This window comes from Melospiza georgiana, chromosome 33 (genome assembly GCF_028018845.1).
Source record: "Melospiza georgiana isolate bMelGeo1 chromosome 33, bMelGeo1.pri, whole genome shotgun sequence".
Lineage (NCBI taxonomy): Eukaryota > Metazoa > Chordata > Aves > Passeriformes > Passerellidae > Melospiza > Melospiza georgiana.
This window is the reverse complement of record NC_080462.1, coordinates 117,712-130,938: the sequence shown is the minus strand read 5'-3', so window position 1 is coordinate 130,938 and position 13,227 is coordinate 117,712. Positions and strand designations below refer to the sequence as shown.

At 59.3% G+C, this 13,227-nt stretch overlaps 2 protein-coding genes across 2 annotated transcripts; one reads left to right on the top strand and one right to left on the bottom strand.

Moving 5' to 3' along the window:
- Window positions 1-787: 787 nt before the first annotated feature.
- Window positions 788-8,816, bottom strand: UBE2Q1 (ubiquitin conjugating enzyme E2 Q1). Its single transcript, XM_058043064.1, has 13 exons — window positions 8,517-8,816; window positions 7,392-7,496; window positions 7,010-7,114; window positions 6,655-6,705; window positions 4,133-4,273; window positions 3,521-3,605; window positions 3,014-3,074; window positions 2,455-2,545; window positions 2,313-2,371; window positions 2,009-2,057; window positions 1,755-1,850; window positions 1,574-1,640; window positions 788-1,213 (listed from the first exon to the last, which is right to left on the bottom strand). Exons 1-13 carry the CDS (start codon window positions 8,799-8,801, stop codon window positions 1,182-1,184), a joined length of 1,227 nt encoding a protein of 408 aa, XP_057899047.1. The 5' UTR covers window positions 8,802-8,816; the 3' UTR covers window positions 788-1,181.
- Window positions 8,817-9,429: 613 nt separating this feature from the next.
- Window positions 9,430-13,227, top strand: CHRNB2 (cholinergic receptor nicotinic beta 2 subunit). Its single transcript, XM_058043059.1, has 6 exons — window positions 9,430-9,535; window positions 10,313-10,458; window positions 10,559-10,603; window positions 10,827-10,936; window positions 11,052-12,021; window positions 12,968-13,227. The coding sequence occupies exons 1-6, from the start codon at window positions 9,493-9,495 to the stop codon at window positions 13,136-13,138; spliced, it is 1,485 nt and encodes a 494-aa protein (XP_057899042.1). The 5' UTR covers window positions 9,430-9,492; the 3' UTR covers window positions 13,139-13,227.

Genomic DNA, 13,227 nt, shown 5'->3' with positions numbered 1-13,227 from the left:
TTTGATTTTCTAATGACTTTTATTCAAATACAGTGAGTTAATATGCATGGTTCCATCTTTGACACTGGTGCGTCACTTCTGTCCTCCAGACGAGGACGTGGCCCGAGTTAGAGGAGCTCCAAGAGCCAAATCTCCTTCCAGCTGACTCAAAACAGGGCTCTGGGGGTTCAGAGAAACAGGCCACAACTGCAGCAACCCCATCGTGGAGGGCTGGAGAACAAAGGAGAGCAGGAATAGCAGCTTAAGGAAAGTAAAAGAAAACCCCATAGAACGGGGTGTTCACTGCTGGGACAGGTCCTGGCTGGGGATGGGGACAGTGGCAGGACAGGGCAGAGCCCGTGCTCCACTCCCTGCAGAAGAGAAGCCACAGCACAGCAGGGATGGGGACAAGGGGCTCAGCCTCCGTGTGTGGACAAAGCTCAGGCCTCAGCTCATCTCACTGCTCAACAAGAGGACAGGGAGAAGTGTGGGGTGGGAGCTGGCAGCCCTGGGGTACACCCACAGACCCTTCCTCCACTGCAGCCTCACACATCTCCCCATCTGTGCTTTGAGCTGAAAGTCTGCAGTTTATAGAGAAAAGCTGAGTTTGCCCAGGGAAGATGGGGCAGAAACGCTGCTCCCTCCATGCCAAAAAACAAAAGGGGATTTTCTTCTCCCAAGTCTTCCTGCAGGGCTTGGGCCCACCACAGCTCCACAACTGCCCCACCCTGGGACCAGGGTTGCAGCAGGGTTTGCAGGGCACAACCCACCCAGCAGGAGCTTGGAAAAAAAATTAGTTAGACCAGCATTCTCAAATTAACAAACTGTAATTTTTCTCCAAAGATACATTTTCCATACACATCCATCATACACCGTAACAAAAAAAAGCAGTGTACATGAAATAAGAAAATAAATTAAATCCATAGCATAGGTAAGGAGGATGCTCTAGACTGGAGTAGAGTCAGAAGTTTCCAGCAATACAAGAGGCTCAAGAGTTTGTTTTAACAAGAATGCCTGCTAGCATGGGCCCAGCAAGTGTTGTGGGTCAGTCCAACTCCTTAAACAGTTATTTAGAGTTTTGAACAGCCAGTATTGTCCTGCAACAGGCAGAGCTATTACATCCTGGGAGAAAGCCAAGAGGCATCACTAAGATCCAAGTAGAGCATCCAGAAGATATTCAGATTGGTCCTGCAGCATCCACACTAGCCATCCTCCTTGGGTGGTGTATACCAGCCTGAAATGAGGAGAGATCTGTGAGGGAGGAAACTGCACCTGGAGAAGCTGTCAAAGGCAGCCAGGTCCCACTTCTAAAGGGCCACACATTCCTGAATATTGGGAGCCTTTCCCTCTGGCTGACTTCCCAACACCACACAGAATCATTTAGGTTGGAAAAGACCTCTCAGATCATCAAGTCCAAGCAATCAGTGAGAGGCTGCCTCTAGTTACAGCTACCAGAGCCCAGAGAGGGCAGCAGCACTCTGCAGCCACAATGTGCCACTGCTGCTGCCACCTCTGCACCTGAGGCAGGACAAAACTCTGTCTGGGGAGCCCAAACAAGCAAGGGAAAATGCAGGCCCTCTCCCTCAGCCCTTACCATTCTTCTCATGGATCTGAACCAGGGACTTGTAGGACTGCTGTGCTCTTGTCAGGCTGTACTGGTTCTGCAAGGGAAGGCAAGGGGACCATCAGGAACCTTGGGGAAGCCATCCCACACACCTCCCCTGTGCAGCCAGACCTGGCTGTGCCCCCCTTGTCCTACACTGCCCAGACCCTACCTTGTTGGCTCCAAATTGTACTCGTGCCTTCCCTTTCACCAGCGTTGCACTGATCTGCATGATCACAGACTCGATGGAGTAGGCACTACTCCAGCCCTGAGGGATGAAACACAAGGTGAGACCAGACCCACCCACCTGCGCTCCCAGGGCAAGCAAAGGGCCTCCCCCAGCTCTGGCAGGCAGAGGAAGGGCAGGAGATGTCAGGAATATGGAGTGTGGTAGGCACAACAGCTCCCCCAGGGATCAGCACCCACCTGTTTCGTAAGCAGCTCCATGCAGATGGCACCACCACCCAAAACATACCTGGGAAGGAATCAGACAAAAAGTTACCACACAGAGAGATGTGATTATACCCACCCACTGCTCCAGAGGTGAAACATCTTCTCTGACTAGATTTCTGATGGAAAAAAATATGCTAAAAACACCATCACTGTCTGCTTCCAGTGATGGCAAATCCATGTCAAGGAAATCACAGCATTGCACAGCTCTGGATAAACCCAGTGAAACCTGCTGCAGAGAGCAGCACTGCAGAGCAGAGAGAGACACAGAGTTACTCACCCCCCTGACAGCACCGGGGATACAACCCTTACAAATGGTGGATCAAAAGGAAAGTTATCCTGCAAAGAGAGAAAGAAGCAGAACCACTGAGTTCTCTGATGCCTCGCTGGGTCAGGTGTCTCTCAGGGAGGGGGAGCCTTACTTTAAAAGAGAAGTTGAGGAGGATGAAATCTGTTCCTTCTTTCTCTTTGAGGATTTGAAGATCGTTGTGCAAAGCGCTGTCCTCGTCAACCCTGTGAGAGGAAAAGCCCAGAGGGTCAGGCAGGGCTGTGCAGCTCAGGCCAGCTGAGCTTGGTGCCACCACCCCGAGCTGCTGTACCTGCACAGCCACACTGACAGCACAAACTGCCAAAATTCTGCTGCTGGTTTGCAGAGAAGACCATCACACCCCTTTTCCACACTGACAGCTTAAAAATAAAGGCTGCCTGGCCCAAGGAAAAAGTAGCACTGGTGTCTGGAGGGTGTGAAACTCAGGGTTTGCCTGCTGCACCTCTTTGTGCACTCTAGGAACAGCAGAGACTTGCAGAGTCCTCCCATTACCTCATCTTGGCTGGAGATATCATCTCCTTTTTGGCGTGGAGACAGCAAGCCAGCTGCCTGAGAGAGGCTGACTCAAGGTCTGCTTGGTGCTGCCCTGCCATGCTCATGTCCCCCTCTGGTCCCATCACCAAAAATGCATGATCCCAAGCTGGGCCACCTACTTGAGGAGTTTGACGTTCCAATCGTACAGGCTGTCATTCACTAGTTCAACTGCATAGTATCCTGCAAGGAGAACACAGGGGGTCACTGTGGGGGACACTGAGAGGGGGTTCAGCCACCACCCACATTTAGAACTCCCTGAGCTCTGCAGCACAACTTCGCTTGGGTACTGCCCCTCCATGAAAAGCAGCACCTATCCAGGACAGTCCTGAGGGCAGCAGTTTCTTTCTCTGAGTCCCTGGGCTCAGGAAAGGAGCAGGAAGAGCATTTCCCTTAAAGTCAGATGATTCTCCAACCCCAGCACGCTCCTCACTTCCATCCAGCAGTGGCAGGGAAGAGAGAGGGTATAAGGTGTTTTTAATCACTCTTGACAGAGTCACACCATGCAATGCTGGAGATCCTCCCCCTCAGCTGAGCAGCACAGCCCCAAGGCCCACTGGGTACCCCACAGGAGGAGCAGGAATCCTCCTCCTCCTCCTCCTCCTCCCCCAAGCTCCTGCAGCACTCACCGCCCTTGAAACTTGGTGATCGGTAAATATCCCTGAGCTCCTTCATTAGCCGGTCAGTGGCCTGCACAGACCCAGACACTGCACCCTGCAGGGAACAGGGAGGGGAGAGTTGCATTGTTATGCTGCACCCAACCATGGCTACTGCTCTAGGAGCTCAACAGCTCAGCCACAACTCAGTCCAGCCTCTATCCTGCCTGGCACCTCTCAGCCCAATATGTCACCTCAGGCAGCACAGCTGCAGCAGAAACACCTCTGTGGCCTCTCTGCTGAGTTAGAATCTCAGCCCAGGGCCACAAAAGCACAATCCACCTCCACAGCCTCAGGTGATCATAGAGGCACAGCTGCTGGGGCAGAAGGCAGCCCCAGATCTTGCTGCAGGACTGCCCCATGAGGCACCAATGCCCCTGGGGTCACTGAGCACCCTCCCTGAGCTGCAGAGGCAGTGCACAGACTGCTCTGCTTCAGCCCCATCAGCCCTGGAGAACTGGTACTGCTGTACCTTTGGCTGGGGACCCTCTGATTCAGGGCTGGAGGGCTGGCAAGGGCCTCCATCACTCTTGCCCTTGAGTCCCTCTGCTTCCCCAGCCCACCTGCCCACTGGGCGACACGTACATTTAAGTAATCTTGCCTCTGGTTCTTTTTTATTTTCTCTAAAATGGCCAGGTTTTCTTTGCCAATGCCTTCATCCTCTGTCTTTCTCCCATCTGCCGGCTCTTCCTCTTTCATCTCATAGTGGTCCAAGTCCTCAGTGTCCTGGGAAGGGAAAGGAAAGCTCAAAGAGGTGTGCCTCTGCTCCTCCCTGCTCTGAGTGCTGAGGAAGGATTCCTAGTGCAACTCCTTCCCCCCAGGAAGTCCCAGCTCCTGGTCTGAGGCACAGAGTGGAAAACACAAGTTCTGGGCACTCAACTGGGCTCATGTGAGCTCTTTGTTTGCTGGATTCTCCCCTGTTTATAACAACCCACAAATCTCTCAGTCCTCAGCAAGCCCCATGTAACCACGACCCTGGATCTTGGCACATCTGTGGCTTCAGCAGCTTGTGCCACACTGCTGGGTGGCTGGAACAAAGCACAGCCCCTGGCACAGAGCTGCCAGACCCCTGGGCTAGCCAAACCCCAGCAGGGACACAGGGCACCAGCACCACGAGAAGAGCAGACCCCTGCATCCAGATCCAGCTGCACGGGATGTTATTCCCTTAACAAGAGTGGGGATTTCACAGCAGGTCTCTCTGTAGATCAGCTCAGCACACCCCAAGGGCAGCACCTGACCCCAGAAGAGCCTTTGGCCCCCACTGTTTACCAAAATAACACGTGGCAGTGCAAGCCCCTGATGGAAAAACCCAGTTGTAGCCATCTGGGCTCACTACAGAAATCTCTCCCCATGCACTCAGCTGCCTGGAAATGGCTGTGGGCATGTACAGCTCCAGCTCTGGCACTAAATCCTCTGAACAAGTGTTTACTCTGGCCTCTCTGGGCTGCTCGTGGCTACTGAGCAGCGTTTTTGGAAGGGCTGGGACATTTTTAGACTCTCACAGGAAAACAGATCCTCCTAGAAAATCCCTCGAGTAGATTAACCTGCATAAGAAATCTGTGTGCCAGGGCACAGTTCTGCTGCTTCACTCCTCCACACAGCTGAACAAATCCCACTGCTCAGCACAAAACCTTTGCTCTACACGAGCATTCTCCCTCCACAATGCCTGGCATTAGCCAAAGCACAAGGAGGAATGCTCAGCTCCTCAGGATTCATTTTTCCAGCCCAGGAGAGCGGAGGCCTCGCAGACTCTGATTTCCCTCCCATAAAGCTGCAGATTTGCAGATTCACAAGGTTATGCTGGTGGCAGTTGAACCCTCCCCCTTTTCCCCATGGACAGTGGCAAAGCCCAGCCTTAATTCAGCAGGCAATTCACTTTGGCAAAGCCCCCCCAAGTGCTGGGGTGCTGCTGCTCAGTGACCTGCCCCCAGGCTCCACAGCACTGCTGACTCAGTGCCCGTGCTGTTCTCGTGTCTGAGGCATTGCCAAACGTCACCATGGAGATTCAAGATTATTCCACCCACTTCCACAGATCTCTAAACTGCAAACCAAACAGCCCAGAGCCTGTGGGTTGTGCAGCAAGGTGCCCTGAGCTTGCAGTGAAGTGTGGCTGCCTCCACCACTGCTGGCAATTAGCTCACTTGCACACTCAACCACCTGACCTCATCCTCTCTGTGGGAGTTCCGTGCAACAGAGATTTCCCTGCCAGCAACAGCAACCCAGAAATGCATCTCTCCAATTCTCCTGCAGGAATTTCAGGCTTTAGAGAACAGCACGTACTGCCCCAAAGCAGCTCTGCTCACAGCTCATCCACATGCCTCTGGAGGCCATGGCTGCATGGCCATGCTCAGCTCTGTGCTCTAGAGTGGATTATCTTTGCCCCCAATGAAGGAGAGGAATGATGAGGAGGACTCCATCTTATCAAAAAGCTAATTAATTACTTTATTATACTGTATCATCTATACTATATTATTCTATAGAGCCTCTGTGCTCTATAATGGATATCTTTGCCCCCAGTGAAGGAGAGGAAGGATGAGGAGCACTCCATCTTATAAAAAAAGCTAATTAATGGTTTCATTATACTATATTATTCTGTATTATATTACATTACATCTGAACTGAATCTGCCCAGCACTCAAATGCTCAGAATCTCATGACTGTCAGCCCACACACACACACCTGGATTCAACTGGTCAGTGAATCCAAACACTCACAGCAGAATCCAGTTATCAACTCCCTTCAGGTACACAACCTTCCACCACACATTCCACTTTTGAACAACACAGGAGCAGTAAATAAGATAAGAATTGTTTTTCCTTTCTCTGAGGTTCAGAGAATGTGAAACCCAGAAACATTCTTGGGAAGAATTGTGCCTTGCTTTTCTCTGTGAAATGTGGCTACAGTGCTCTCCTGGGGTTTGTGAATATGTGGAGCCCAGCTGTGCCTCAGCATCCTCAGCATCAAAATGCCCAGAATTAACCAGCCTTTGGTCCAAACTTGCCTGTCTGGGGGCCACAAGCTTCTGCCAAGCAAGACCCCTGTACCCCCACACCTTTCAGCACCTTCCTCCCTGTGCTCAGCTGCTCACACACTAAGGTGGCACTTACCTCTGGCATCTCTTCATCTTCCTCTTCAGAGGACACCTCTTCCTGGGTACTCTGTGGAGAGGAAAGGGATGGAGATTCTGTGGTCAGCATCTTGGGAAAATGCTCTGCTGCCTTCCCAGATGAGGTCAAACAGGGATGAACAAGCAGGACCAAATTAAAAGCAAAGAGCAGCTGAGAGCCTTTACAGAAAACAGCACCAAGGCCCAGCAGAGCAGGCTGGCATCACCCAGGACAGGAATCCAAGCTCTCACCCTCTGTGTTCCTCCCCTGGGAACCTCAGAAGCCACCAGAGCAAACAGCAGGGAACGTGTAACTCATTTTCTGAGCTCTGGGAGCCCTTTCCTGAGCCACGTACCTGTTCTGCCGGCAGAGGCTGGTCCAGCATTTCAACATCTGGATGTTGGGGGAGGTTGTAGAGTTTGCACAGGTCAGAGATTATTCGTTTCAGGTGCTGCAAAAGCTGTCCAGAGAACAGAGGGTCAGTGAAGTGTGGGGAGCTCTGTGCCCAGCCAGCAGCAAAGGCCCCAGGGCTGCTCCCTCCTGCTCCAAGCAGCAGGAATCAGGGTGCAAAATCCCACCCTGGCACCAAATGGTATCAGAGAAGTTCACCCCAAATGTCTGGAACTTTTATGAGACTACTACTGTCCCCACTTGAGGCAGCTGGGGACACGTAAGGAGGGAGTTACCCCCCAAAAGTTCCAGCCCTCCCCTGCCCAGGGCAGCAGAGCACATCTCACCAAGGTGTTTCCTTTCCTGACTTCCACCAGCCTCTCCAGGATAGCTGCCAGGTTGGGATCGTCTGACTCCACAGACCATATGGGGGGAACAGCTGGATAAGACTCCTGGAAAAGGGGAGAAGGGGCTGTTGGTGGCATGGAGACCATTGTGGTGCACACAGCAGTGACCCACACGGGGTGAGGGCTGAAGATCCCCCTGTAGCACAGACATCAGGCCACAGGTGACTGATCCACCCTCCAGCATAACCCTGGGGCTGAGGGCAGCACAAAGCCCTACTGGGACCGTGCTGGGCTGGCTCTGGGCTGTGTCCCCTGGCCCAGGGTGGAACAGGGAGGGAGGACTGTGCCATTTTGGCCACTCCTCTGGCTGTGGGGCCATTAGGGGTGGAAGGCAGTAGAGGCAGGGCACCGAGGGTGTCCCATGGGTTACTGCCCTCACAGCTTTGCACCAGCAGTTACAGAAGAACCTGGCAGCACCCACGCAGAACAGAGGCCGAGCAGGCACCTTTAATCCTGGACAAAGCCTCTGGCAACACTCCCAACGTGCCCCTCCAGAAAATTCTGGTTGTTAGTCCCATTCAGACTCTACACCAAGGGCCATCCAAGCTCTGCTAGCCCTCCTCGTCTGGAGACACAAACCAGCTCTAAATTGTGGTCAAAGAGGGCACCGGGATTCCTCAAACACCGGTGCGGATGAGCCACAGCAGGGAGGAGGAGCCGCCGCAGGTTCCTCTTCTCCAGGGAGATCAGGGCCGCCCCGGGAAACCCAAAAGAAAACCGGGGAATAACGGGGACGGTCTGAGGGGCTCCACGCCTGACGACGAGCAGCGGGACAGCACTGGGGGTTCCAGACACCACGGGGCACGGCCAGCTCTCGTACACCGGGACGGCGGGACTGCCCCCGGTTGTTCTCGGCGGCCCCGAGGAGCTCCCGGAGGCCGCACGGAGATCGGGAACGGCGGCAGCCGCCCCCCGCCGCCACCGCCAGGGACGTTGGGGCACAGGCCCGGCTCACCCCGGGCCGCAACGGCGACAGCCCCGTCCCCGCCAAGGAGCAGCCCTCGGTGGCGGGGCCGCCTGGCGGTGCCCCCGCAGAGCCCGGGCCCGCCGCCCCCCGGGCCTCACCGTGATGTTGCAGTGAATGCGGACGGGTCCCGGCGGCGGCCCCCGGGAGGCAGAGGCGCCGGCGCGGGCCCCGGCCCCCGGGACGAACTCGCAGCTGATCTCGTCCGGGCAGGCGCTGCCGATGCGGAACCGCTCGTGGCCGCGGTGGAAGATGGACTCGAGCAGCCGCAGCTCCCGCCTCAGGAGCCGCCCGGCGGGGGCCGCCGCCACCTCGGCCCCGCTCCGCCCGGGTCCCCCCGCCGCCGCCTGCGTCCTCGCCGCCTCCTCCGGCCCCGCCCGCTGCATCTTCCCATGGAGGGACCCGCTCCGCCGCCGCCGCCGCCGCAGCCCCGGAGCCCGCCCAAGATGGCGGCGGGACGGCCCCGCTCCCGGAAGTGCCGTCGGCGGAACGGGCGGGGCGGCCCCGCCGGAAGCGTCTCGCGACATACGGGAAGTGACGGCGGGTAAGCCCCGGGGGAGCGGGGCGGGGCCGGCGGGGAGCCCCGCCCCTGCCCGGAGGGGTCACCGGGGGTCACGGGGGGGGGGGGGGGCACCGGGCACGGCCGGAGCCCGGCGGGGACGGGGCTCACCGAGGCCCGGCAGTGCCGGCTCTGACACCCCCTACGGGCCTACGGCGGGGGCTCCGCTCCCGGCCTGCACCCGCTAACCCTCCCGCTCGGATCCCAGCCCGGGGCTCCGGCGCCCCGCTGGCCCCGCGCAGGGACCCCGGTGCAGCGGCGGGCCGGGGGAGCTCAGAGCCCTCCGCCGTGTGCCCGGGCCGCGGCGGGGCGGAGGCGGGGGCGGCCCCGGGGCCGCTGACGGCGGCGGTGACGGCGACGGAGCCGGAGCGCGGGACGGCCCCGGCGCAGCGCCCGGCACCGCCTCCCGCCCGGGGCCGCCCCGCCCGGGCCGCCGCCGCCGGCTCCAGCACCTCGGACAGCGCCCGGCCAGAACCGCGGACAGCGGCGGGTGCCGGTGGCGGCACCGGGCCGCCCCCATGGCGCTGCTCCGCGTCCTCTGCCTTCTCGCTGCCCTCAGACGTAAGTGCCGGGGCTGGGCGGGATGGCACCGGCACGGGCGGGGAGGGCACCGGAGCGGACCGGGCCGGGCCCGGGGGCTGCGCCTGTTGCACAGCACAGGTCCGGAGCGGAGCCGGTACCGGCCGTTCCGCGGTGCCGCTGCCGCTCCCCGAGCGCCCCGGGGCTGTGCGGCCGCCGCGGGCTGCGGCTGCCCGAGGCGGTACCGGGGGCGGGCAGGCACCGACCCGAACAGGGGATGGGGTGTCACGAACGGGCACGGAACGGCGGGGACAGGCAGGGGAGGGCGGAGAGGGACCCCCAGCGCCGTGCAGCCGCTCCCGGAGCCCCCCGGCCCTCCCTGCTCCGTGCCCGGCTGTGGCACCCACACCCCATCACCGCGCACCCCATCACCGTGCCCCCCACCATTCCTGCTCCGTGCCCGGCTGTGGCACCCACACCCCATCACCGTGCACCCCATCACCGTGCCCCCCACCATTCCTGCTCCGTGCCCGGCTGTTGTACCCACACCCCATCCCCGTGCACGCCACCATTCCTGCTCCGTGCCCGGCTGTGGCACCCACACCCCATCACCGTGCACCCCATCACCGTGCCCCCCACCATTTCTGCTCCGTGCCCGGCTGTTGTACCCACACCCCATCACCGTGCACGCCACCATTCCCACTCCCAGGCTGCCAGGGTCAGAGCCCCACACCGGGTACAGGCTCTAACCCGGGGGTCCCCGGAGCCTCGTGGGGGCCCTGCCCGGCACCACGGGGCTCAGGCTCGGCCATGCCCCAGGGAGCCTGGGCACGGACACGGAGGAGCGGCTGGTTGAGTACCTGCTGGACCCTGCTCGCTATAACAAGCTGATCCGGCCGGCGACCAATGGCTCGGAGCTGGTGACCGTGCAGCTGATGGTGTCGCTGGCGCAGCTCATCAGCGTGGTGAGTTGGCCAGGGCTCTGCTCCCCAACCTCCTGGGCAAGCCAGGGGGGCCCAAACCCTCCCAGCACCCTGGGTGACCAGCCCTTCTCTCTCTCTGCAGCACGAGCGGGAGCAGATCATGACCACAAACGTCTGGCTGACCCAGGTGGGCATCCTGGACTCTGACGTGACCCTGAGACCCCCATGTCCACCCTGCCTCTGCCTTGAGACCCATCCCTATCCCAGACATCCTGTGTGGGACCCTAATGCCGGCCCTGCCCTGTTATAGCCCCCCATAAAGCCTCTGTGGGACCCCTGTGTCCCCCCTGTCCTGAGCCACCCCCTTGCCCATCCTGTGGCTGGGCTGGGCTGATCCCACCTGTCCTCAGGAGTGGGAGGACTATCGCCTCACGTGGAAGCCTGAGGACTTTGACAACATGAAGAAGGTCCGCTTGCCCTCCAAGCACATCTGGCTGCCTGATGTGGTGCTCTACAACAAGTAGGTCATTTTTGGGGGGTGCTATGTGTTCCCGAGGCCCACCCAGGGCAGGGGGGCCACGTTGTACTGCTGGGGCTGACAACAGCAGGACTGACAGCAGCTCTCTTCACCTCAGTGCCGATGGGATGTACGAGGTCTCCTTTTACTCCAATGCGGTGATCTCCTACGACGGCAGCATCTTCTGGCTGCCCCCCGCCATCTACAAGAGCGCCTGCAAGATCGAGGTGAAGCACTTCCCCTTTGACCAGCAGAACTGCACCATGAAGTTCCGCTCCTGGACCTACGACCGCACCGAGATCGACCTGGTGCTGAAGAGCGAGGTGGCCAGCCTGGATGACTTCACCCCCAGCGGCGAGTGGGACATCGTGGCGCTGCCGGGGCGGCGCAACGAGAACCCCGACGACTCCACCTACGTGGACATCACGTACGACTTCATCATCCGGCGCAAGCCGCTCTTCTACACCATCAACCTCATCATCCCCTGCATCCTCATCACCTCCCTGGCCATCCTCGTGTTTTACCTCCCGTCCGACTGCGGCGAGAAGATGACGCTCTGCATCTCTGTCCTGCTCGCCCTCACCGTATTCCTCCTGCTCATCTCCAAGATCGTGCCACCCACCTCACTGGACGTACCACTGGTGGGCAAGTACCTCATGTTCACCATGGTGCTGGTGACCTTCTCCATCGTCACCAGCGTCTGCGTCCTCAACGTGCACCACCGCTCGCCCACCACGCACACCATGCCGCCCTGGGTCCGCACCCTCTTCCTGCACAAGCTCCCGGCTCTGCTCTTCATGAAGCAGCCGCGGCAGAGCTGCGCCCGCCAGCGCCTGCGCCAGCGCCGGCACACGCAGGAACGCGCCGCCGCCGCCGCCGCCACGCTCTTCGTGCAGGCCGGGGCTCACACCTGCACCTGCTACGCCAACCCCGGCGCCGCCAAGGCTGCCGAGGGCCTCAACGGGTACCGGGAGCGGCAGGGGCAGGCGGCGGGCCCCGGGGCGGGCTGCGGCTGCGGGCTGGAGGAGGCGGTGGACGGCGTGCGCTTCATCGCCGACCACATGCGCAGCGAGGATGACGATCAGAGCGTAAGTGGAGGGGTGGGGATCTGGCAGTGGGCAGAGCTGGGGGTGCAGAGTGTGTTCTGGCTCGTGGATGTGCCACAGGGAGTTACTGCACAAGCACCAAGGGGGTCCCTGCCTAGCCCAGTGAGGGCCAGCACTGATCCCTGACCCATCAGAGCGTAAGTGGAGTTGGACAGTGGGAATCTGGGAGTGGGCAGAGCTGGGTGTTCTGGTTCATGGCTGTGCCACGGGGAGTGATTGCACAGGCACCAAGGGGGTCCCTGCCTAGCCCCGTGCTCAGTGGGGTCCAGCACTGATCCCTGACCCATCAGAGCGTAAGTGCAGTTGGGCAGTGGGAATCTGGGAGTGGGCAGAGCTGGGAGTGCAGAGTGTGTTCTGGCTCGTGGATGTGCCACGGGGAGTGATTGCACAAGCACCAAGGGGGTCCCTGCCTAGCCCCGTGCTCAGTGGGGTCCAGCACTGATCCCTGACCCATCAGAGCGTAAGTTGAGGTGGGTGGTGGGGATCTGGGGGTGGGCAGAGCTGGAGGTGCAGAGTGTGTTCTGGTTCATGGCTGCGCCACAGGGAGTGACTGCACAAACACCAAGGGGGTCCCTGCCTAGCCCCGTGCTCACTGATCCCTGACCCACCACTGCAGTCCCAGGCTGAAGCAGCTGCTCTGGAAACACAGAGGATCCCAGCAGGCCTGGCCCTGCACAGCAGTCAGACTGCAGATTCTGCAGAGTTCCCCCTCCCAGCTCTGCTCACTGGGGAGATCTTTCCTGGGCTCATTGGTGCGGGTGACAGCAGGGGGAGTGAGCCCCATGAGGCCCACGGCAGGCTGGCAGGCAGCCCCAGGAGCTGCAGTGCTGAGGGAGCAGGTTCCAGGCTCTGAGATATGCAAATCCCAGTCGGGGCAGTGTCAGGCAATACCCCAGGCTGACCCAGCATTTTTCCTGGCCCCCTGCAGGTGAGCGAGGACTGGAAGTACGTGGCCATGGTCATCGACCGCCTCTTCCTATGGATCTTCGTCTTCGTCTGTGTCTTTGGCACCATTGGCATGTTCCTGCAGCCCCTCTTCCAGAACTACACCACCAACTCCCTGCTGCAGCTCGGCCAGGGCACCCCCACCTCCAAATAGCATGGGGAATGGCCAGTCCCAGGGCCAGAGAGATGGGTACTGGGCTCAGGCAGCCCCTGCAAACCAATAAATACTCCCACAGGAGCGGG

Coding starts and splice junctions, on each gene's coding strand:
- UBE2Q1 (XM_058043064.1), bottom strand. CDS start 8,801: ATGCAGCGGGCGGGGCCGGAGGAGGCGGCGAGGACGCAGGCGGCGGCG. Junction 7,497..8,516: donor GCATTCACTGCAACATCACG/GTGAGGCCCGGG, acceptor CCCCTTTTCCAG/GAGTCTTATCCAGCTGTTCC. Junction 2,058..2,312: donor TCCCCGGTGCTGTCAGGGGG/GTGAGTAACTCT, acceptor ATTCCTTCCCAG/GTATGTTTTGGGTGGTGGTG.
- CHRNB2 (XM_058043059.1), top strand. CDS start 9,493: ATGGCGCTGCTCCGCGTCCTCTGCCTTCTCGCTGCCCTCAGAC. Junction 10,459..10,558: donor TGGCGCAGCTCATCAGCGTG/GTGAGTTGGCCA, acceptor CTCTCTCTGCAG/CACGAGCGGGAGCAGATCAT. Junction 12,022..12,967: donor GCGAGGATGACGATCAGAGC/GTAAGTGGAGGG, acceptor GGCCCCCTGCAG/GTGAGCGAGGACTGGAAGTA.